General features: G+C 37.1%; 2 protein-coding genes across 3 annotated transcripts in view; one reads left to right on the plus strand and one right to left on the minus strand.

Moving 5' to 3' along the window:
• The window catches only part of LOC111062040 (fatty acyl-CoA reductase wat), a 36,862-nt gene extending 19,583 nt beyond the window's left edge, over window positions 1-17,279 (plus strand). The window contains exons 7-10 of one of the 2 annotated variants that reach the window (XM_039435939.1): window positions 5,116-5,317; window positions 10,941-11,186; window positions 14,747-15,010; window positions 16,922-17,279. In XM_039435939.1, coding sequence (XP_039291873.1) covers window positions 5,116-5,317; window positions 10,941-11,186; window positions 14,747-15,010; window positions 16,922-17,021 — 812 coding nt within the window. In that variant the 3' untranslated portion in view covers window positions 17,022-17,279. The remainder of the gene's footprint in view (window positions 1-5,115; window positions 5,318-10,940; window positions 11,187-14,746; window positions 15,011-16,921) is intronic. The other variant, XM_039435940.1, reaches the window with a different exon arrangement.
• A 926-nt stretch (window positions 17,280-18,205) lies between these two features.
• The window catches only part of LOC111054738 (ubiquitin-like protein 7), a 46,311-nt gene continuing 38,120 nt past the window's right edge, over window positions 18,206-26,396 (minus strand). Inside the window, exon 9 of the mRNA XM_039435946.1 lies at window positions 18,206-18,666. Within this exon, the coding sequence (XP_039291880.1) occupies window positions 18,475-18,666 (192 nt within the window). The 3' untranslated portion in view covers window positions 18,206-18,474. The remainder of the gene's footprint in view (window positions 18,667-26,396) is intronic.

Consider the following 26,396-nt stretch of genomic DNA (forward strand, 5'->3'; position numbering starts at 1 on the left):
GTGTCAAGTCTTTTGTTTTCCTTCCGGTATGAGATCGGAAACCGATTTGTGAGCATTAACATTCTGCATAGGCATAACAAGCCATAACATTGAACCCACTTTTCATGAAAAATATCATTAGCAACCTCCTGTCATTGTCACCAACAAACCCATCTTATTTAGAATCATTTTCCATCTGACCATCGTCTGTGAGACGATTCATTATCTAAATTGCCTACTGCATATTCCATTTTTCCGTCAGTCGACCGATTTCTTATAATTATTAGAAAAGTTGTAATATATGTTTATATTATGAATATGGAGACGATATAAAGGTACCTCCTTGATAAGTCCGGTGTCCCTGCAGTGTCTCTATAGCACTTTCTTCATTAGCTAAATCTTCACAATAATATACTGTACTTACCAGCCCTTCTCATTAGATTGAGAGTTGTATTCATGAGCGAGGTCTACTGTTCGTAGAACTACTAGTATATATATTTTAGTTTTCGGTGTGGCGAAAAATAGCGTTCGCACCACAGGCAAAAATGTGTTACCAGCTCTCAATCTTTTCTTGAAACCTGACTTCGAGCCGGTAAACGCACATTTTCGACCCTAGGTGCGAAATATACTACTGCATGAAATTACGCCGAAAACAGCTGTTTTAGCACACTTGACATTTGGACAATATGAATGTCAACAATGCTTGTTGTTGTCGACTGCAGAAATTTACGCACAATCGAAAATGCACCTTCACTTGTAAACTAGGTTATGTTTATAGAATGCATGTAGTCAACGTTAGTAGACAGAAGGTTGGTCACTTATCTATAGTATTTTAGTTAAAATGCAATTGGAGTGGGGGAACTGCAGCCGTGACGTAGGCTGTAGTACAGAGTAGGCAGAATATCGCATTCTTGAAAATCATATGGTGACGTATAGTCAAATTATATAACACAAACATTTTCTGAAATGCAAGATTTCTGTTTCTGCTTTACAATAATTATCAAAAACATTTGAATAATACTAGTATTTTGCCATATAAAATCAAAAACCCCACCTCCTAACCCTCCTTTTTGAACCCTTAAGGTTTCTTCATCTTCTAGGTCGTGTTCATATTTTGTAGTTTGGCTATACATCAACTTGTGAATTTCGGGGATGAGATATTTTGATTCTCGTAGAACATGAGCTCGATACCAGCATGTGTTCAGTGCATTTATATGAATGAAATTCTTCGGATTTATTGGGATCGGTTTATCGGTTTATCGCAATGCATTGGTTTATCAAGATTTTTTATGGGTTAATCTGAAATTATAATAGTATAACGTTGTCTACTAACGCTTTTCCAGCTTATTAACTTTTTCGTGTCACGTTTTTAGATTCTTGAAAAACTTTCAACTTAACTTTATTCAAACAAGTTGAATGAACTTGAAATATTCAACAACATCATTAGAATCAGTGATTCAATCGCTATAAGTATGGAAAATTTTCAAGTTCTAGGTCAATCTTGAGGGGATTAAACGACGATGTATTTTGAAGATACAGTGAATAAACTGTATGCTCAGTGTGGTTACTCTAGAACATTTTTACTACACGTGACGTCACACTGGCGTTCCCCCCACCACTTCGAATCTTACACCTGTGAGTGATCTACTAACTTTGGCATGTAGTAACTTCAGCACAAGCAGCTGATGTTTTCAATTTTCCAATTATTCTTCTTTAGACTATTATGACAAAAAAAAGTGTGTAAACGGAGGGGGGTTGTTTATTCTTTTCTATAATATTGGCTAAAGTTTACTGCTATCAAATCATCTACCGGTATTTGAATTCTTGATTGGTTGGGAGCTTTTAGTGGAATCGTTCATTCAAATGCACAGATTATCATCTATATATATAAAAGCGAAATGGCATTCACTCACTCACTCACTCACTCACTCACTCACTCGCATAACTAAAAATCTACCGGACCAAAAATGTTCAAATTTGGTAGGTATGTTCAGTTGGCCCTTTAGAGGCGCACTAAGAAATCTTTTGGCAATATTTCAACTCTAAGGGTTGTTTTAAGGGTTTAAAGTTCGTCTTTTAGCATGTATATTCTTCTTCTCCCAATCTCTTGATTAGAATTGAAATTTCCATATCATATGTTACTATAGAACTATAATCTAGATAGAGTACCTCTTCGAAACAGTTGTTAACTGGCAACTAAATTAATAATTTTGTCAGGTTGGCATTAAGTTGAGTTGATTTTGTTAGGTTGGCACCAAGTTGAAGATTTAAATGCATTTATCGCGGAAAAATTGATTGGGCACTGCTACTTCAATCCTGGGAATATTATATTACTAGCCGTCAGGCACGCTTCGTTCGCCATATCTGTTTAGCCAGACGTTTAGTCTGGACCCCCGACTGGATTGTCCTAATATAATATGATAAAAATGAAAAAATGCAGGCGAGCGAAGCGAGCCTGCTGATCTCATTCTTGGACGATCCAGTCGGGGGTCCAGGGGGCGGAGCCCCCTGGCTAGACGGATATGGCGAGCGAAGCGAGCCTGACGGCTAGTCATTATTATAAAATTGTCACCTATTATAGCAACTAGCAACTACGAGCCAGGAACTTCAATGAAAAATACTAATATAATTCAACTTCAGGTTTATTGAACTCTAAATAGGTAGAACGAATTAATAAAAGTCAGGTAACATGTCAAATTTTCAAACATAACAAAGTTATTCAGCAATCGATTCAGGTCAAGAAGACATATTCAATTTTTAATCTATACATTTTGGGAACCTGCTAACTTGCTGCATTTAAATTTGGGCCTCGGCCATTCTATGGAATTAAATTTTGAGCTTAATAAGAAAAACAACAAAAGTTCGGCACTCACCATTTTAACAATATTCAAACTTGGACTCTTCAGAAACACTCACATACGCTTTAATAACACTCACTATACTTGAACTCACACGCACAAATAATTTCCTGATTCTACTCCACTAACTCTATAAAATTTTGTTTCCTATTCAACTAGATAAAAATTACTGATAACTGAAAACATAACAATTTGTCCCTCTGAATGGGAATGGGCCAATCAGAGGACCGAGGCTCGCACACCGTTACATGTTTTCCCAGTTACGTCTCAATTCCCACTGTCGCCTTTTCACTGAAAATTATTCCCCCTCCACGAGCGTTGAGCATAACTTCCAGTGGAAAAGCCAAAGCTGCAAAAAGGTCAATGCTCGTACAATTTTCAAATACAGTGGCTTTTTCGACATGATATTGAAACTGCACTTGGAAAATGCACGAAAATTGCTTTAATTTTGACAACTAAGCAACAAGTTAGCAAATTCAAACAAGACAGAGTCAATTCTCACACTAAAAACGCAGGGTTCAACAAACAGTAAAAATCGAAGTTCATTCCAGTTCAAAAACCTGAAAAATAATATAAGATACACACAAACAACTACAATAATACCCACTCAATATTCACACTATTACAAGTGTATGTTACTTGGACGTGAATTTCTTGTGCAGTGATCCAATGAAATTCTAGTCGAGGCTAATGCCTCGACTAGAAACATCCTCTCGCCTGCAAAATGCCTCTTCCCGTCCTTGTGTCTTAAGATACTATTAGGAGCTGAATACATCTCATAAACATTCGAATGAAATTCTATAGTGAGGTCCACGTTATAATGGCAGTGGAGAAAGATGGGAGAGCAACATTGCCGAACCTCTGTCTAGTCAATGCCTTCTAAAGACAGTAGCTGATACAGGTTTATTGATGTAATATTAAAGGTTCATTCTTGTTTAAAATAACCAATTATATTTTATCAAGCAAGAAATTATATTTGGAAATTATTTCATATAATGAATTTTCATAATTAAGATAAAATATTTTGTTGATTAATTATTAATTCTACATTGTTAAAAGACGATCTGGCAACAGAGCAAAGCGAGAAAGAGATAGTGCTATCTGCTTTGTTGATAGACATGATAGCAATACTATCAGGAAAGTTACTACATGCATTCCATAAACATAACCTAGTTTACAAATTTCGAATCAGGAATTTTGTTGAAGTTGACAAAACTTCCACCTGGAGCGCTGAAGGTGGTTTTTTGTGGCAGTTTTTCTGTTCCTATTTCGGAACTAGGAAACATACTCGACTGTAAAGAAAACATATGGTTTAATTACAGTAGAGTATGCTGTAATGAGAACAACTTGTGATAAACAAACACTTCCATTATAATATGGATCTTGGCTAACGCATCGACTATAGTGAGGTCCACGTTATAATGACAGTATTTGATCAACTTTGGTCTTGATATCCTTGTCTATCATTCAACAAAGCCGGTAGTACTATCCAATTCTAGGTTCACAACGATGCCAATTATGTTTTTGACAGTGTAGGAATATAATTTTCCTACAGATACCTTGAAAAGTGACCATTTGTGCACTGATTGCAGGCCGCAAAGAATCACTTTTCCGCACTAGTGCGCAAAGTGAGTACTTTGCGTACTCCAGATTTGCAGCATGACAACGCAAAATAGTTAGTAGGTTATATGGAGCACCAGTGCAGGAAAATCAAAATTAAGTTGGTAATACTCATAGTGAGGCCCACGTTAATATGGCAGTGGAGAACAGCGTTGCCTTGCCATTATGTGCCATGATTATTGTCATTTCAATGCTTACATAAGATAAACCCCCTTCAAGCAGTCAGATAAATTTTCAATTGAATTACTAATCATTATAATTCAATTATTATTATTCAATTTTAAATAAATTAAGGCTTTTATTAATAATAAAATTTCAGGGAATTTTACCCATAATTACCCACTTTTCATATTCAATGTTAACTGTAGGAAAAATTTAATGTGAAATATGTGCGCAAAGTTCGTTTGCTGCACTCAAGAAACCATCATTCCGCACGAGCCGTTTCTTTCGGTGCAGAAAACTGTCACTTTGCGCACTAGTTGCACAAATAACTATGATTTATTCGGAGAATCGGCATCGCTATTTTTTCTATCTTTATCCACTGTCATTATAACGTGGACCTCACTATAGAAAACATAATCCTCTTGCCTGCAAATGGTCCCTTCCCGTTCATGTGACATGATATACTAATTCACGCTTAACCTATTTTCATTTCCAGTAATAAGCACAGGAGCGGAGCCAATCGACAACTGGCTCAAAGGCCTAAACGGACCAACCGCCATGTTTCTGGGTGTTCTACTGGGAATTATGAGGGCTATATGTATAGGCAAAGAAAAGAAAACTGATCTTATTCCTGCAGATAAGGTGGCTTCAGCTATTGTAGCCGCTACATGGGATCTGCCACGTCACAAACCTTCAAGGTATGCTGTAGCATAGAGAACAAATAGCTACTGGGCTGGAGACAAAGTGGGCCGACGACAAACTGGGCTCGTGACAAAGTGGGCTGATGACAAACTGGGCTGGTTTTTCAGCCCAGTTTGTCATTGCATGCACCGCCAAACCTGCACTCTAAGGAATGCAGCCAACTTTGACGGCGTTCAACTTTGGCGGTAGCCCACTTTGCCGACAGAAAAGGTTGGCGTCAGCACAGTCTGTCATCGTCCCCATTCTCCTCCACATGAGCGTAGGCCGTTTTCTTAGGGACTTCTGAAAAGACATACGTTTCAACAGCCTATGCACATGTGGAGGAGGATGCAATCCTTTTTTCCTATCAGACTTTTCCTATCAGCTGCAATACTGCACAAGTCAAAAAAATCTGGTATGGTGCACTCACAAACTTTCCTTGCCGTTATGAAAATTGATCACCTGACGCTAGTGTTCACGTCCATCTCAAGTCTACTTTCGAAGATCTCAGCCAGCTGGTGACAGGACAATGAAGCTGGTACACACGAGATCTGTTATCTCTTCAAAATGAATGATTTAATAATCAACAGTTGCCAAACAGTTTGCAATTGAATAATCACATTTTCTAAATTTCAAGCTTATTTTCAATTTTAGGTGAAAATGTTACTGGACTGAAGAGATTGTCATGCTTAATCTTTTCTACTCGAAATTTTTCGTTTAAATCATATCTGAGACCTGATAATTGGAAATCTAAAATGAAACTGCATAGATGGGGCGGAGCTCCTGAAATTTTTACAAAAATGGGACTTGTGGCAGTTGATTGAGCTTTCCAATTACTATTTCAGGTGTGAATTTGGTCAAAATCGTTGGAGCCATTTTTGAGAAAATCGCGAAAAACCCTGTTTTTGACAACATTTTCGCCATTTTAGCCGCCATCTTGAATTGCATTTGATCGAAATTGTTTGTGTCGGATCCTTATAGTGTAAGGACCTTAAGTTCCAAATTTCAAGTCATTCCGTTAATTGGGAGATGAGATATCGTGTACACAGACGCACATACACTCATACACACACACACACACACAACACACACACCACACACACACAAACCCACACACACCACCACACACACACACACACACACACACACACCACACACACACACACACACACACACACACACACACACACACACACACCACCCCACACCACACCACACAACACACACACACCACACACACACCAACACACCACACACACACACACACACACACACACACCACACACACACCACACACACACACACACACACACCACACACACACCCACACACCCACCACACACACACACACACACACACACCACACACACACACCACACACACACACACACACACACAACACACACCACACACACACCACACACACCACCACACACCACACACACACACACACACCACACACACACACACACACACACACACACACACACACACACACACACCACACACACACAACACACACCCACAACACACACACCCACACACACACACCACACACACACACACACACACACCACACACACACACACACCACACACACACACACCACACACACCACACACCACACACACACACAACACACACACACACACACACACACACACCACACACCACACACACACACACACACACACACACACACACACACACAACACACAACACACACACACACCACACACACACACACACACACACACACACACACACACACACACCACACAACACACACCACACACACAACCACACACCACACACACAACACACACACACACCACACACACAACACACACCACACACACACACACACACACACACACACACACACCACACACACACACACACACACACACCACACACACACACAACACACCCCCACACACACACACACACACACACACACACACACACACACACACACACACATACAGACCAATACCCAAAAACCACTTTTTTGGACTCAGGGGACCTTGAAACGTATAGAAATTTAGAAATTGGGATATCTTTATTTTTTTTGGAAAGCAATACTTTCTTTACCTATGTGAATAGGGCAAGGAAAGTAAAAATACAAAATCCTGCTCCTCATGCTAAAATTATGTCAATACACTATTACATATGCTGCAATAGTACCACAAGCCAATGCCAATATAGCATCATATTTATGTATTTATTTCATCAGAAGGACTACCAACTCAATCTGCTGCAAGACTGCCACATCTTCAGTTATGGCAGTATTCGAGCTGGCCATTTTGTGAATTCCACATTGAAATTGAGGTTATGTCATGTTACAGTCTGGGCGCGAATGTCATTTTTGGGTAACAGCCTTGGAAGATGTCTCGATTCCTTCGATAGGTCTAGCATAATAAGGATCATGATGATGATAAGTCAAAATTCCCAGGCAAACACCTCACAAACAAGATGGCTGCCAAAATTTTCAGGGTTTGCTATATCACTTGTATTTCAAAAACCGTTCAAGATATTCAACCGTTTTTCTAGACGAAAATATTTATAAAATCTTCCTCTACAATTTATGTTCTATAAAACTTTCCTCTAAAACACATATTTTTTAGTTATAACCTTCAAAAGCCCAAAAAACGTCTCTCTAATTTTTTTTCAAATTCCATTCCATTATAACATTTTGTGCAAGGGATACAGAGGAATTTCAAATCTATGAAATTTAGAGCGTTATTTCAACTTTGAAACAATATATCTTCATGCGCTGTACATCAAAAAATGAGTTCTCCAGCGCCCTCCAAAGAAAACCTTGCGTGATTTCTAGTGCGTTTTTCCATAGACATGAGATAACAAGCTAGAATTAATGTAAAATCGATTTTTTCACGACTACTTCAAGAAAGAGACTTGAAAATAGTCTAAATATTATTGACCGAGCGAAGTGAGGTCTAAGATTCAAGTCGATGGTTTGGCATTTCTCTTAATGTTTAAATGTTTATATGTTCATATGTTCCGCATTTACTGCGAAACGCGGTGATAGATTTTCATGAAATTTGTCAGGTATGTTCCTTTTTTAATTGCACGTCGACGTATATACAAGGTTTCTTGGAAATTTTGCATTTCAAGGATAATATAAAAGGAAAAGGAGTCTCCATTGAACGCCAATATTACCGTAAAAATCAGACTTTAGAATAATTCATTATATATCAGCTGTCTAGTAGACTATAATACTACTCGTTCAAAAACATCGAACATCTTGAAAATGTATCTTTTCATTAACGTTAGTAGACAGTTGACTATAATACTACCTGTTCAAAAACATCGAACATCTTGAAAATTGTATCTTTCCATCAACGTTGTAGACAGTTGCAGCCAGACCTGATAACAGCGCTCACACTCACATTCCAGGGCGACACGTCACGGTACGATATAGGACAGAAAACTCTATGTTTATTTAGGATTTTTTCTAGACATTTTCAATTGATAAATTGTCTATTAATTTTTGAGAAAACATAACAACAGGTCAATGTAACTTACTGAGCGCGAGGTCTACTGTTCACAGAACTACTAGTATAAAAAGAAAAAGGAGCCTCCTTCATACGCCAATATTAGAGTCAAAATCAGACTATAGAATTATTCATCATAAATCAGCTGCCAAGTGATTACACAGATGTGTGGAGAAGCCAGTTTATTGCTGTATTTCCATAAGGTCTATAGTTTCAATCAGGTACTTGTGGATGAGAATACTGCGTGAGGTTTACTGTTCAAAGAACTACTAGTTTACCTAGGAACAAATCCCTAGAGGGTAAGGAGTTCATAAACATTCTGTATAGAGAGTAAACCCATATAATTACTTCAAATTTGTTTTTGTCATACTTACTCAATTGCAGCTGTTTTCCATGCATTAAATCAGCCTGTAAACAGCTGTTTTCAGAAGAAGAAAACAAGTGATTTTCATTACAGCATACTATACTGTAAAGAGATCATATGTTCTCTTTACAGTCGAGTATATTAGGACTAATAACATCTGAGTCTATATATATAAAAGCGAAATGGCACTCACTCACTCGCATAACTAAAAATCTACCGGACCAAAAACGTTCAAATTCGGTAGGTATGTTGAGTTGGCCCTTTAGAGGCGCACTAAGAAATCTTTTGGCAATATTTCAACTCTAAGGGTTGTTTTTAAGGGTTTAAAGTTCGTCTTTTAGCATGTATATTCTTCTTCTCCCAATCTCTTAATTATAATTGAAATTTCCATATCATATGTTACTATAGAACTATAATCTAGATAGAGTACCTCTTCGAAACAGTTGTTAACTTGCAACTAAATTAATAATTTTGTCAGGTTGGCATTAAGTTGAGTTGACTTTGTTAGGTTGGCACCAAGTTGAAGATTTAAATGCATTTATCGCGGAGAAATTGATTGGGCACTGCTACTTCAATCCTGGGAATATCGTCAGGCCGTCAGGCTCGCTTCGCTCGCCATATCCGTTCAGCCAAACGTTTAGTCTGGACCCCCGACTGGATCGTCCTAACATATGATAAAAATGCTCAAATGAAAAATGCAGGCGAGTGGAGCGAGCCTGCTGATCTCATTTTTGGACGATCCAGACGGGGGTCCAGGGGGCGGAGCCCCCTAGCTAGACGGATATGGCGAGCGAAGCGAGCCTGACGGCTAGTAATTGATTTATTAACTCAAATAATTAAGGAACTCATTTAAGGAGTTTCAAATTATAAGAACTCATCTGAAATCTTATAATTTAGGCCTTTATATTTAATTTGAGCTCAAGGTTCTGTCTGTTATAAACTAGGCGCTACGGACTAGGTCATGTTTATAGAATGCAGTAGCTCAAGCAGCAGTAGATAATGGTTCCTGTTTCTCCGTAATATTATTCTTTCTCAGATAAGTATGACAATAGTTATTTGTGCAACTAGTGCGCAAAGTGACAGTTTGCTGCACCGAAAGAAACGTTTACGCCCGAGCCGTAGGCTCGGGCGGAATGGTTTGTTGAGTGCAGCAGAGGAACTTTGCGCACGTATTTCACATTAAGTTTTTCCTACAGTTACCATTGAATATGAAAAGTGGGTAATTATGGGTAAAATTGCCTGAAATGCATCAAATGTTTTCTGGTGTAATTTTTATTGATAAAAACCTTAATTTATTGTCAAATTGAATAAAAATGTTGTGCTTGGTTATAATATCTAATACTAATAATTAGCGCGTTGTGCTTGGTTGCACCTCTGCTCACTATAGCAGCCACAGCAGTCACTGTTACCAACTTCATTTTGATTTTGCTGCACTGTTGCTCCATATAACCTACTAAGTATTTTGCGTTGCCATGTTGCAAATCTGGAGTGCAGAAAAGATTTTTCCCGCACTAGAGCGGAAAAGTGATTCTTTGCGTTCTGTAATCAGTGCAGCAATGGCCACTTTTCAACGTAACTGTAGGAAAAAAATATTGTACGGTAACGTATTTATATGAATATATTCATATGATAATTCTGCCCTCAACTACGTTTCGGGCAGAAACTATCATACTTATGCGGTAAATTATCGTTACCGGACTTGTTACGTAAATTACTATTAATAATTTGATTGGTTGATAATTGTTTGTTTTATTTTGCAAGTTCCCAGATGCCAGTCTACAACATAGTATCCTGCAACAAAAGTCCAATCACATGGGAATATATGTCGTCATTCTATGAGCAAACAGACCTGAATCACCCTAACCTGGCCTCCGAACGCCACTTGTGGGAACCCTTCGGAATACTCACAGAAAACCGCCTACTCTACAACGTACTCAATCTATTTCTACACATTATTCCAGGCATAATCATGGATGCTATGCTGAAATTCAAGGGCCAAAAACCATTGTAAGTCATATCATAGAGAAAAAACATGGTTTTTTAGTCATTATCCGCCATTTTTCTCAAGATTATTACGAAGCTCATGGAATTTTCCCAGAAATGAGACTCATGCCAGTTGATAGTGCTTATGAATATCTATCTATGGTATGAATTTGAAGAATATCGTTGCAGCCGTTTTCGAGAAAACCGTGAAAAACATGGTTTTTTAGTCATTATCCGCCATTTTTCTCAAGAATATTACGGAGCTCCTGAAATTTCCCCAGAAATGAGACCTATGCCAGTTGATAGGGCTTATAAATAGCTATCCATGGTATAAATTTGAAAAAAATCGTTAGAGCCGTTTTCGAGAAAAACGTGAAAAACATGTTTTTTTAGTAATTATCCGCCATTTTTTCCGCCATCTTGGATTGAATTTTATTGAATTTCTTATTGTCGGATCCTCAAGGTATAAGAACCTTAAGTTTGAAATTTCAAGTCAATCGGTTAATTAGGAATGGAGTTATCGTGTTCACAGACATACACACATACACACACACACACACACACACACACATACAGACCAACACCCAAAAATCATTTTTTTGGACTCAAGGGACCTTGAAACGTATAGAAAACATGAAATTAGGGTACCTTAATTTTTTTTGGAAAGCAATACTTTCCTTACCTATGGTAATAGGGCAAGGAAAGTAAAAATCTGGTGTGGTACACTCACACAACTTTCCTTGCTCATTGATCTTTAAGCCTCATTCTTGAACGAGGATAATTTCGGGGAATAACATGATGCCGATTGGCGGCTAAATAATTAAAACTATGATTATACTATTGTTATTGTTTTCAGAGTACATTTTCCTTTGTTTGAATTATGAAATTTGAGGATTTTTTAAAAGTTGTCAAAACAGCTGTTCTACAAATAAAATATCGACATGTGTTCTTTTGAATAAACTGCTCTACCTACCTACCTCACGCACGAGAAGGAGGTTACAAAGTAAATTTCTCAGGGATGGGGTGGATCCCCTGTAAGTTTCACAGGGAGGAGACTCATGCCAGTTATTAGAGCTGATAAATAACTATACAGGGTATGAATTTGAAAAAAATCGGTCAAGTCATTTTTGAGAAAATCGTGATAGAAATTTAACAAAATTCATTCTTCTCAGGAATATTACGGAGCTCCTGCAATTTTCTCAGAAATGAGACTCATGTCAGTTGATAGGGCTTATAAATAGCCATCTAGGGTATAAATATAAATTAAGTCCTAGACTTAAAACAGCTGGAGTCTTTCCAAAACGGGGCGTAGTCGCAGTTTTTATAACAGTAGTCACAGTTTTTATTTTCTCATTTATATAATTTGAAACGTTTTTCCTTGACGAAATTAAACATTTCTGAATAATTAAAAATAGCTGAAACTTTACACTATTTTTTCTTTATTCTATTTTGTGTTCAATTTTCTAGTTTTTTTGAAATTTAATTCAATCGTGACTGCGACTACGCCCCGTTTTGGAAAGCCAATTTTCTGACTCCAGCTGTTTAAAGTCTAGGACTTAGAAAAATACCGAGCTCGGAAACCGGCCCTCATAGTGTATAAATCAAAATTCGGGGAAGAAACAATTTTGGGCTGTGCCTGTTAGTCCTTCCCCAATCATTTAGAAGAATTGTGTTCTGTTTATCAATGAATAAATAACGAGCGAAGCTCAGTGTCTCGATATTTTTAGAAATACTAGCTAGCAGGTGTCTTCTCCTCCTCCTCCACCTCCTCCTCCTCCTCCTGTTTTCTTCTTCATCTTCTTCTTATTCTTCCTCTTCCCCTACTGTCTCCTTCTTCTTCTTCTTCCTCTTCTGCTCATACTGTCTTTTTATTCTTCTCCTGCCTTTTTCTCGGTGTCCTGTCTTTTTCTTCTTCTACTCCTCCGGTCTTCCTCTTCTTCTTGTCCAGTCTTCTTCATTATCTTTGTCTTTTTCTCCTCCTCCTCCTCCTTTCTTCTTTTTCTTCTTCTTCTCCTTCTCCTGTCTCCATCTTCTCCTCCTCTTCATGTCTTCTTCTTTGTCTTTTTCTTCTTCTATTCCTCCGGTCTTCTTCTTCTTCTTGTCCAGTCTTCTTCATTATCTTTGTCTTTTTCTTCTCCTCCTCCTTTCTTCTTCTTCTTCTCCTTCTCCTGTCTCCATCTTCTCTTCCTCTTCATATCTTCTTCCTCTTCTCTTCCTTCTAGTCCTGACTCCTTCTCTATTTTTGTCTTCCTCTTCTCGTCCTGCTGTTTTCTTCTCTTCTTCTCTCCCACCCTTTTGAGGGTTGAGTGTAAGAGAGGGCCGGCTGCGCCCTAACTCCGCCCTCCTAGGTAAAAATAAAGGCAGCTATTCTATTCTATTCTATACCTGTCTACTTCTTCCCCCTCTTCTAGTCCCGACTCCTTCTCTATCTTTGTCTTCCTCTTCTTCCCAACCTGTTTTCTCCTGCTTCTTCCTCTTCTTCTTCTTCTCCATCTCCTTCTTCTTCTTTCCCCATCCTGTCATCTTCCCCTTCTAATGTATATGAACCATGTAATGTCAATGAGTATTTCATATCTATCATCTTACTCTATCATTAATATTAATTTTCAGTTGTTATTATTACAGAAATTATTGGGTACGCGACTAGGTGCCACCCCGACTACTTGCCATCCTAACTACTTGACACCCCAACTACTTGACACCCCGACTACTTGCCATCCTAACTACTTGACACCCTGACTACTTAACACCCCGACTACTTGCCATCCTAACTACTTGACACCCCGACTATTTGCCATCCTAGCTACTTGACCCCCGACTACTTGCCATCCTAACTACTTGACACCCAAACTACTTTACACCCCGACTACTTGACACACCGACTACTTGACACCCCGACTACTTGCCATCCTAACTACTTGACACCCCGACTACTTAACACCCCGACTACTTGCCATCCTAACGACTTGACACCCCGACTACTTAACACCCAGACTATTTGCCATCCTAACTACTTGACACCCTGACTACTTAACACCCCGACTACTTGCCATCCTAACTACTTGACACCCAAACTACTTTACACCCCGACTACTTGTCCCCTTTTAAAACCGGTTTTTAGGGGATAAGTAGACATGAGCCATACCCGTCTAGTTGTCTCCTTTCTGAGGAGGTGACAACTAGTCGGGGGGACACTCTGACGTGAGGGTGCGAGGTGTCAAGTTGTCGTTTACGGTCGGGACTAGTTGACACCTCCGGTCCAGTAGGTGTCAAGTAGTCGGGGGACAACTTGACGGCAATGGTATATTTTTACGAGGGTACAAGTAGTCGCCTATGGCCAAAATGACCAGGTGTCAAGTAGTCGGGGTGCCAACTAGACGGCTACCCAAATTATTGTATTGTATTATGAATTCTTGTGATAAATAAAATCATTATTTCTATAAATGATAATAATAATAATATCGAGTGACCTGGCTGGCTCAGGTCTGGTGTCAGAGTTTTCAGGTCGCAACTGATCAATTTCAGGGCCTCTGACATGACCTAACGACTGCTTATTATTTCTATTATTATATTTTATGTTGCAGGTTGATGAAACTCTACCGTAAAGCCTATTATCTGATGGACGTGATGTCAATCTACAACAGCAAAGTATGGGAGTTTGATGACGATAACCTCTACGCCATTTGGAACAAAATGACTGACAAAGACAGACAGAAATTCAACTTCTCTCTTGTAGACTTTGACTGGAGTGTTTATTACTATAACTATGCCAGAGGTCTCAAGGTTTATTTGCTCAAAGAATCGACTGATATGGATTCCATGAATAAATGCTATAAGAGACGGAAAACGTAAGTATTCATATCCTATTATACCAGTAGTTCTGTGAACAGTAGACCTCACGCAGTATTCTCATCCACAAGTACCTGATTGAAACTATAGACCTTATGGAAATACAGCAATAGACTGGCTTCTCCACACATCTGTGTAATCACTTGTCAGCTGATTTATGATGAATAATTCTATAATCTGATTTTCACTCTAATATTAGCGTATGAAGGAGGCTCCTTTTTCCTTTTATATTATTATGAAATGCAAAACTTTCAAAAACCTTGTATATAAGTCGACGCGCAATTAAAAAAGGAACATACCTGTAAAATTTCATGAAAATCACAAGTACCTGATTCATATCCTATTATTGAATAATAATAATAATAATAATAATAATAATAATAATAATAATAATAATAATATCGAGTGACCTGGCTGGCTCAGGTCTGGTGTCAGAGTTTTCAGGTTGCAACTGATCAATTTCAGGGCCTCTGACATGACCTAACGACTGCTTGCTAGGCAGCGGGACCGACGGCTTAACGTGTCCATCCGAAACACGGGAGTGGCCCGAGATAAATATCTTGCCCGGGCCGGGATTTGAACCCGGGCCTCTGAATCATGAAGCCCGGTACTATTATTGAATGAAAAAGACTAAGAAATTGGCAAAAAACCATAGATTTATTAATAATTAGAAAGACCGGTTTCGGTTATTACACCCGCATTGTCGATTTCAGATATGATAGACTATCATAGATTGACAATGGTGTAATAACCGAAACCGGTCTTTTTAAGTATCAATAAATCAGTGGTTTTATGACAATTTCTTACTCTTTTTCATTCAGTATGAATAATTACCACAATATCAACTTCTCAACTACACGAAAAGCATACCCTATGCAATTTCTGTATTTATATATCTGGTTATTTTTATATCTGGTTATTTATGTTTAACGGATCTCGAAAACGGCTCTAACGATTTCCACGAAATTTGGATTTTTGTTGAATAATAATAATTATTGATTTATTAGCATTTGAATAATTGCAATATCTCAGTAATTTTCATCTGTAAACTGGCTGGCCGCTATGGCTTTGTATAAAATGAGCACTGCTATCCAGAGATTGTCAGTTTGGTGTAAGGGTAAGCATTCCTGACCGGCAATTAGGAGGTACTGGGTTCGATTCTAAACAAATTCTCAATTGAGAATTTGATCTTGATTTGAAATCAAGGTTTCATGATTTGTGATTCTATAGTGAGGTTCACGTTATAATGGCAGTGTTCGATTAGCAATGGTATTGCTATCCTTGTCTATCATTCAACAAAGCGGATAGCACTACCGTATCTCTTTCTCGCTTTGCTCTGTTGCCAGATCGACTTCTAACAATGTAGGATTAATAACTAATTAACAAAATATTTCATGTTAATTATGAAATTATTGAAAAATATAATTTCTTGCTTGATGAAATATAATTGATTATTTTAAACGAGAACCGGTACCGTATCAGTTAACCTTCATAGAAGGCATTGACAAGACAGATGATCGGCAACGTTGTTCTCCTATCTTTCTCCATTGCCATTATAACGTGGACCTAACTAAAGAACATATACCTGACTACCAGCGTCACATAGCTTCACCAAAAACAACTACTAGGACTATCGGCTTCAGTTAACACTCACATTTGCAACATAACGGTCCAACACCATGGCATATTATCACCACATAGTATCACAACACAATATGATACTGTATCATCTCAACTTGATACACAACACCATAATTTGATACAATAGTCTAATCTTTGGAATCAAGGTTTCATAATTTACAGTATGGAAAATAATATTCAAGATTTGAAATTCAATGTGAATTTTAATCTTTTCTACAGTTGAAATTAAATTTTAATTCAAGTTAAATTTTAATTTTGTTTCTTTACAGACTAAAAGTCGTCCATTATGCCACTTGCACGCTGCTAATTCTGTTTGGAGTCTGGTTGATGAAATTTATAGCTGCAACTCTATTAAATTGTTATCGCTAACAATAATATTTTATTATTAATAAAATATTATTGTTTTATTAATTATTGATGATCAATAACGAAATTATTGTTTGTCGTGAGATAGCACATGTTGATTGAATATTGTTATAAAAGTATTTTTCTAAGATGATTATTTTTTTTTGAATCCTTCAAACCTGCTCCTTCTTGATAATCAGAAAAACCTGCTTCTTCAAAAAGCTCTTTTTAATATTAACTCTATCCTCCTCCTCCCCTTCGTCCTACTTCTCAACCTTTTTCTCCTCCTCCTCCTCGTCAGTTTTCATGTCGAAAATAGCTTTGTTCAATGATAACTCAGCTATTTGTGAACAGTTTAAGCTCAACCACAGTTCAAATTGTGTAGAATTTCAAGCTCTATATTTTCAACCCTTAACAATTTTCCTGATAAATTGACCGTTTTCAAGTAATCTTTGATTGAAAGTTAGGAATCCACTGATTTTCATGTCGAAAATAGCTTTGTTCAATGATAACTCAGCTATTTGTGAACAGTTTAAGCTCAACCACAGTTCAAACTGTGTGGAATTTCAAGCTCTATATTTTCAACCCTTAACAATTTTCCTGATAAATTGACCGTTTTCTAGTAATCTTCGATTGAAAGTTGGGAATCCACTGATTTGTCTCACCTTGAATATCTTTGATACCTACATCATAACTCTGCTATTTGTGAACAGATTTAGCTCAATCATGGTTCAAATTGTGTAGAATTTCAAGCTCTATATTCTCAATCCTAAATAAATTTCCTGAAAAATTGACCGTTGTCAAGTAAACAGAGTGAAAGAAGAATAAAAAACAGGTCCGTCCAGAAGAAGAATAAGAATAACAACAAAAACAACCAGAACAAAAAGAAGAAGACAAAAATGAAAAAGGAAAAGAAGAAGAATGGGAGGAAGAAGAAGGAGAAGGAGAAGAAGAAGAAGAAGAAGAAGAGAGGAGAAGAAGAAATTTTATCAAAATTGTACACGTGAAATTCTAACCTTATTTCGGACTTTTTCACCTATAAATTTGGAAGGAAAATAGCACAAGGACTATCTTATTATTTTATCTTTCAGTGTTATTACATTAGTGTCATTTGCATTGTAAATAAATAATTAAATAATAGAAGAAGAAGAAGAAGAAGGAGAAGGAGTATGAGAGGGAAAAAATCAACTACTTCTGTTAAAATGTAGTAACTGTTTGCTTATTGTATATATTTTCAAATAGACTTGGATAGAAACTCTGTGTTTTTGCCAATTTTTCATCTCTGACAAATTTTAATCGAAACATAAATGAACAGAAAAATAATTAAATAATTATCAAGTTTTACTGTATATGAACTGTTTTTTACCATTTCTTTATCTCTGTGACAAAGTTTAATCGATTAAGAAGGCAGTGGAGCAGTGCCATCGATTTGCTTCAATTAAGAAGGCAGTGGAGCAGTGTAATCGATTTGCTACGATTAAGGAGGCGGTGGCGCGGTGCCACTGTACACCAGATCTATGGCATCGTGGACATTACCGCCGGTCAACGCGAGTACGTGCAAGTTGAGTGCATCATCTGTTAGACCCAACTCGCGCATCTGTTGCAGCTGTCTCTGCAGGTTCAAGCCACCAGCTGGTGGTCCGGTTCCACTTGCTGCAGCTGGGGCATCCTGGACCAACAAAAAGTGTGTCAATAGTTATTTGTGCAACTAGTGCGCAAAGTGACAGTTTGCTGCACCGAAAGAAACGTTTACGCCCGAGCCATAGGCGAAAGCGGAATGGTTTCTTGAGTGCAGCAGAGGAACTTTGTGCACGTATTTCACATTAAGTTTTTCCTACAGTTACCATTGAATATGAAAAGTGGGTAATTATGGGTAAAATTGCCTGAAATGCATCAAATGTTTTTCTGTGTAATTTTATTATTAATAAAAACCTTAATTTATTTAAAATTGAATAATGTAGTGGTAAATGAATGAAGGCGGCACTCATGTAGTGGCTGTCGCTGTCATCCACTGATGTCCACTGCCTTAATATTATATCGTGCACCACAGTCAGTGTTACTAACATAAATTTGATTTTCCTGCACTGGTGCTCCATATAACCTACTAATTATTTTGCATTGTCATGCTGCAAATCTGGGTAGTTTCCTGAGTGCAGCAGAGGAACTTTGCGCACATATTTCACATTAAATTTTTCCTACAGTTACCATTGAATATGAAAAGTGATTGATTAAATGATTATGGGTAAAATGATGGCTGAAATCCATCAAATGTTTTTCTGTGTAATTTTATTATTGATAAAAACCTTAATCCTAAAATCCTAAAGTCCTCGTTGTCCTTGGTTATAATATATAATGAATAATTAGCGCGTTGTGCTTGGTTGCACCTCTGCTCACTATAGCAGCCACAGCAGTCACTGTTACCAACTTCATTTTGATTTTGCTGCACTGTTGCTCCATATAACCTACTAAGTATTTTGCGTTGCCATGTTGCAAATCTGGAGTGCAGAAAAATTTTTCCCGCACTAGAGCGAAAAAGTGATTCTTTGCGTTCTGTAATCAGTGCAGCAATGGCCACTTTTCAACGTAACTGTAGGAAAAAAATATTACTAAATAATCAAAAACAAATAAATACATCAGACAATAAGAGGAGCTCCATTCCAAAACCTGCTGAGTCAAAATAGTTATTTGTATATCTAGAGTAAAAAGTGCTGTTTTTTTCTCGCTGAGGGAAAAGTTTGAAGCCCGAGGCGAAGCCGAGGGAGAAAAAGCATTTTTCACTCTTGATATACAAATAACTATTTTGACTCAGCAGGTTTTGGAATGGAGCTCCTCTTATTGTCTGATGTATTTATTTGTTTTTGATTATTTAGTAATATTTTTTTCCTACAGTTACGTTGAAAAGTGGCCTGAAATTTTTACAGATATGGGACTTGTGGCAGTTGATAGAGCTTATCGATGACTATCCCAGGTATAACTTTAATCAAAATCGTTGGAGCCGTTTTCGAGAAAATCGCGAAAAACCCTGTTTTTGACAACATTTTCGCCATTTTAGCCGCCATCTTGAATCGCATTTGAACGAAATTGTTCGTGTCAGATCCTTATATTGTAAGGGCCTTACGTTTCAAATTTCAAGTCATTCCGTTAATTGGGAGATGAGATATCGTGTGCACAGACGCACATACACACATACAGACACACATACAGACCAATACCCAAAAACCACTTTTTTGGACTCAGGGGACCTTGAAACGTATACAAATTTAGAAATTGGGGTACCTTAGTTTTTTTCGGAAAGCAATACTTTCCTTACCTATGGTAATAGGGTAAGGAAAGTAAAAAGTGAACAGAAACAGCTGGCTTGTAATCACAGTTCTCCGCTGTAGGCAAAAGTTGTAACAACAATGGCCGCCACAACTACAGCTATGATGAAGTTTCCGTTTCAAATTTGATTAGTTAATGTGGAATATTCGTTAGCTGGTATTTTGAATAACATGGGATATAAGAATTTTATACATTTTTTTTGGTTTAGTGATATGAAGTTTGAAATAATTTTAGCATACAAACATAAATTTCATATATTGATCAAATGTCTGGTTGTGGTATTGAATTTAGTTGGTTTAATGACTACTCTATATGCTTCCTCATCTGAGCTTAGACCTTCTAACCTATTTCAAATTTTAGACCAGTTATATAATAGACACGCTGGGAAGTCTAGCCTCTGAAGCCAAAGTTCTAATTTTTATTCATTCAAGAATCAGAAAAAATACATATAGAACAAAAATTTGCATTCCAACAGCTGATTAGGATGGCTGTTGTAATTTTTATTATTATAAAAGCCTTAATTATTTAAAATTGAATAATAATAATTGAATATAAGATTAGTGATCAATAGAAAATTGCTTGACTGCTTGAAGGGGGTTATCTATGTAAGCATTGAAATGACAATAATCATGGCACATAATGGCAAGGCAACGCTGTTCTCCACTGCCATAATAACGTGGGCCTCACTATGAGTATAACCAACTTCATTTTGATTTTGCTGCACTGGTGCTCCATATAACCTACTAACTATTTTGCGTTGTCATGCTGCAAATCTGGAGTACGCAAAGTACTCACTTTGCGCACTAGTGCGGAAAAGTGATTCTTTGCGGCCTGCAATCAATGCAGAAATTGTCACTTTTCAAGGTATCTGTAGGAAAAAAATTTTCCCGCACTAGAGCGGAAAAGTGATTCTTTGCGGCCTGTAATCAGTGCAGGAATGGCCACTTTTCAAGGTAACTGTAGGAAAAAAATATTACTAAATAATCAAAAACAAATGAATACATCAGACAATAAGAGGTGCTCCATTCCAAAACCTGCTGAGTCAAAATAGTTATTTGTATATCTAGAGTAAGAAGAGCTGTTTTTTCTCCCTGAGGGAAAAGTTTGAAGCCCGAGGCGAAGCCGAGGGAGAAAAAGCATTTTTCACTCTTGATATACACAACATTTTTCCTCCACCTACATTTTTATGAAAAATGCAAATAAAATAATTTTTAAAAACGTATGAGACCAAATAATGTGTTACAATAACATAATCTAAAAATCTGGTGTGGCGCACTCACACAAATTTCCTTGCTGTTATGAGAATTGATCACCTGACGCTTGTGTTCCCGCGCATCTCAAGTCTACTATTCAAAGATTTGAGCCAGCTGGTGACAGGGCAATAACGCTGAAGACACACGAGGTGTGCTTTTCTCTTCATAGTGAATCATTTAATAGGATCAATAGTTGCCAACAGTTTGCAATTGGATGATCACATTTTCTCGAATTTCGAACTTATTTTCAATTTTAGGTGAAAATATTACTGAACATTTGTTGTACAGATTCTCATGCTGAATCTTTTCCACTCAAAAATTTTTGTTTAAATTGTATCTGAAGCCTAATAATTGAGAATCTAAAATCAAACTTTGCATAGATGGGGCGGAGCTCCTGAAATTTTTACAGATATGGGACTTGTGGCAGTGATAGAGCTTATCGATGACTATCCCAGTATAACTTTAATCAAAATCGTTGGAGCCGTTTTCGAGAAAATCGCGAAAAACCCTGTTTTTGACAACATTTTCGCCATTTTAGCCGCCATCTTGAATCGCATTTGAACGAAATTGTTCGTGTCGGATCCTATATTGTAAGGGCCTTACGTTCCAAATTTCAAGTCATTCCGTTAATTGGAGATGAGATATCGTGGCACAGACGCACATACACTCATACACACACACACACACACACACACACACACACACACACACACACACACACCACACACACACCCACACACACACACACCACACACACACACACACATACAGACCAATACCCAAAACCACTTTTTTGAACTCAGGGGACCTTGAAACGTATACAAATTTAGAAAATGGGGTACCTTAGTTTTTTTCGGAAAGCAAACTTTCCTTACCTATGGTAATAGGGTAAGGAAGTAAAAAAGTGAACAGAAACAGCTGGCTTGTAATCACAGTTCTCGCTGTAGGCAAAAGTTGTAACAACAATGGCCGCCACAACTACAGCTATGATGAAGTTCAGTTTCAAATTTGATTCGTTAATGTGGAATATTCGTTAGCTGGTATTTTGAATAACATGGGATATAAGAATTTTATACATTTTTTTGGTTTAGTGATATGAAGTTTGAAATATTTTAGCATACAAACATAAATTGCATATATGATCAAATGTCTGGTTGTGGTATTGAATTTAGTTGGTTTAATGACTACTCTATATGCTTCCTCATCTGAGCTTAGACCTTCTAACCTATTTCAAATATTTTAGACCAGTTATAGAATAGACACGCTGGGAAGTCTAGCCTCTGAAGCCAACATCTACTGCCATATCTCTAAATCGTGACTCATCATCGGATAGAAAACTTTCAGATTGTGTTTATTTCAGAAGGATGTGAATTATTATTCATTAAAATGGTAAACTCCAGCTGCGCTACCGCTGAAATAGACACAATCAATGTGTAAAACAATGTAAGCATATTGATTAACACAATATCAACTTCTCAACTACACAAAAAGGGAAAAATGTAAGCATACTCTACAGAAAAGTTTTCTATCTGAAGCTGACGTCACGATTTGGAGATATGGCAGTAGATGTTGGCTTCATCGACTTTCAGTATGAATATCAAATAGGCCGTGTCTATTCTATAACTGGTCTGAGTTTCAAATGACATTTTTAAAATAGAGATGCTTCCCATGTTATTTAAATGGAGTCGCTTTTACGCTCTATGGAGTTTTTTCTGTTTTTTAGTATTGAGAGTGAAAAAGTGACACTTGAGTATTATTTTCCAGGGAGTAAAGTAAGTACTTTAGACAGTGGGTGGAGGAAATAGTTATTTGTGCAACTAGTGCGCAAAGTGACATTTTGCTGCACCGAAAGAAACGTTTACACCCGAGCCGTAGGCGAGGGCGGAATGGTTTCTTGAGTGCAGCAGAGGAACTTTGCGCACGTATTTCACATTAAGTTTTTCCTACAGTTACCATTGAATATGAAAAGTGGGTATTATGGGTAAAATTGCCTGAAATGCATCAAATGTTTTTCTGTGTAATTTTATTATTAATAAAAACCTTAATTATTGTCAAATTGAATAAAAATGTTGTCCTTGGTTATAATATTAATACTAATAATTAGCGCGTTGTGCTTGGTTGCACCTCTGCTCACTATAGCAGCCACAGCAGTCACTGTTACCAACTTCATTTTGATTTTGCTGCACTGTTGCTCCATATAACCTACTAAGTATTTTGCGTTGCCATGTTGCAAATCTGGAGTGCAGAAAAATTTTTCCCGCACTAGAGCGGGAAAGTGATTCTTTGCGTTCTGTAATCAGTGCAGCAATGGCCACTTTTCAACGTAACTGTAGGAAATAGTATATTTCGCACCTAGGGCCGAGAATGAGACTTTTCCGGCTCGAAATCGGTTTTCAAGTCCGAGGCCGTAGGCCGAGGACTAGAAAAGATTGAGAGCCGGAAAAACATTTTTGCCCGTGGTGCGAACGTTATTTTTCGCCACACAGAAAAATAAACAATATAATTATATATGAGAATAATTGTTTATTAAGCACTTCCGAAAGTAAAAAGTGAACAGAAACAGCTGGCTTGTAATCACAGTTCTCCGCTGTGTCGGCAAAAGTTGTAACAACAATGGCCGCCACAACTACAGCTATGATGAAGTTTCCGTTTCAAATTTGATTAGTTAATGTGGAATATTCGTTAGCTGGTATTTTGAATAACATGGGATATAAGAATTTTATACATTTTTTTTTGGTTTAGTGATATGAAGTTTGAAATAATTTTAGCATACAAACATAAATTTCATATATTGATCAAATGTCTGGTTGTGGTATTGAATTTAGTTGGTTTAATGACTACTCTATATGCTTCCTCATCTGAGCTTAGACCTTCTAACCTATTTCAAATTTTAGACCAGTTATATAATAGACACGCTGGGAAGTCTAGCCTCTGAAGCCAAAATCTACTGCCATATCTCCAAATCGTGACGTCATCATCGGATAGAAAACTTTCAGATTGTGTTTATTTCAGAAGGATGTAAATTATTATTCATTAAAATGGTAAACTCCAGCTGCGCCACCGCTGAAATAGACACAATCAATGTGTAAAACAATGTAAGCATATTGATTACCACAGTATCAACTTCTCAACTACACAAAAAGGGGAAAATGTAAGCATACTCTACAGAAAAGTTTTCTATCTGATGCTGACGTCACGATTTGGAGATATGGCAGTAGATGTTGGCTTCATCGACTTTCAGTATGAATATAAAAAAGGCCGTGTCTATTCCATAACTAATCTAAGTGTCAAATGTTAATTTTTAAAATAGAGATGCTTCCCATGTTATTTAAATGGAGTTACTTTTCTTCCCTAAGGAGTTTTTTTCTGTTTTTAAGTATTGAGAGTGAAAAAGTGACACTTTAGTATTATGTTCCAGGGAGTAAAGTAAGTACTTTAGACAGTGGGTGAAGGAAATAGTATATTTCGCACCTAGGGCCGAGAATGAGACTTTTCCGGCTCGAAATCGGTTTTCAAGTCCGAAGCCGTAGGCTGAGGACTAGAAAAGATTGAGAGCCGGAAAAACATTTTTGCCCGTGGTGCGAACGCTATTTTTCGCCACACAGAAAAATAAACAATATAATTATATATGAGAATAATTGTTTATTAAGCACTTCCGAAAGCAAAACAGGAAGGTGATAGCTCTAGCAAATCTGAGGTAATCTGAATATCAGGGAATTGTCCAAGTATTTTTATTTTTTATTCTGATTTGTCTAAATAACCTAAAAGATTATGTTCAATTATGTAAGAGGTTGAGTTTATACTTTTTATTCTTCCTAATGACAATAAGATGATATTATTATAAATGTTCTGATTCTTGAATAATAAACACAAATAATGAAAAGTTTTTTGATCAGCTGTGTCTTAGCACACTTGAAATTTGGCCAATCTGAATGTCAACGTCAACAATGCTTGTTGTCGTTGACTTTGGAAGTTTAGGTTAGAAGTTCTATCCTACTCTGAAAATCGAATTTGAATAGTTTATAATATATATCTTATCTGTATTCTATTCATCCAAATAAAATTATAGTATCTTATTGCAGAACACTTACTCAATTCTAGAAGCATAAACTGATTCTGTTTCATAAACCATTTTGTAAACACGTTCACATCAAATCAGAATCAGCTGACTTCAAGGTTATTTTACAGCCCTAGGGCCGTAAAACTTTTACCGGCCTGGTCAGAAAACAATCATTTTCGGCCTCCATATGACGCACGAAAACCAGCTCATTACATCCAAGTGGGGCGAAAACATAATTTGTTGGCATGATTTAACCGACAGATGTTACTATTCTGAACAAATGACACCAAATTGAGGTTATGTTATTGAAGCGGTGACCATTCATTACGCATGCGCCATAAAAATGTTCTGTCTGTCGCCAGTGTCGTGCTATCTGCAGACAAACCAGATCGAAAACTAACCTCAAAAATCAGAATCTAATTTTGAATGCTAATATCAGCTAAATACACTTCTTTATTTTATTAAGGCTGTGCAAAGGCTAAAAATAAACTTTCTAGTCGTGATATTTTTCAATTTTTTCGATTTGTATATCATTAAGCTATCAAAATGTAAACGTTTTCTCAGGAAAACATTTTTTTCCTGATCATTACTTTTTGAGATATGAGGGCCTGAAGTTCAAATTTTTGGGACAGAACATTTCAAATTCGGTGAGATATAAATCCATGAGATTTGAAGGATGGATTGTTGATCTAGTAAAACAAAAATTATCTGAAAATATCAATTTTTAAAATAGTTATTCTAAAAAAACTCTTTTTAAGAGTTATT

Source organism: Nilaparvata lugens, chromosome 9, assembly GCF_014356525.2.
Source record: "Nilaparvata lugens isolate BPH chromosome 9, ASM1435652v1, whole genome shotgun sequence".
Classification (NCBI taxonomy): domain Eukaryota; kingdom Metazoa; phylum Arthropoda; class Insecta; order Hemiptera; family Delphacidae; genus Nilaparvata; species Nilaparvata lugens.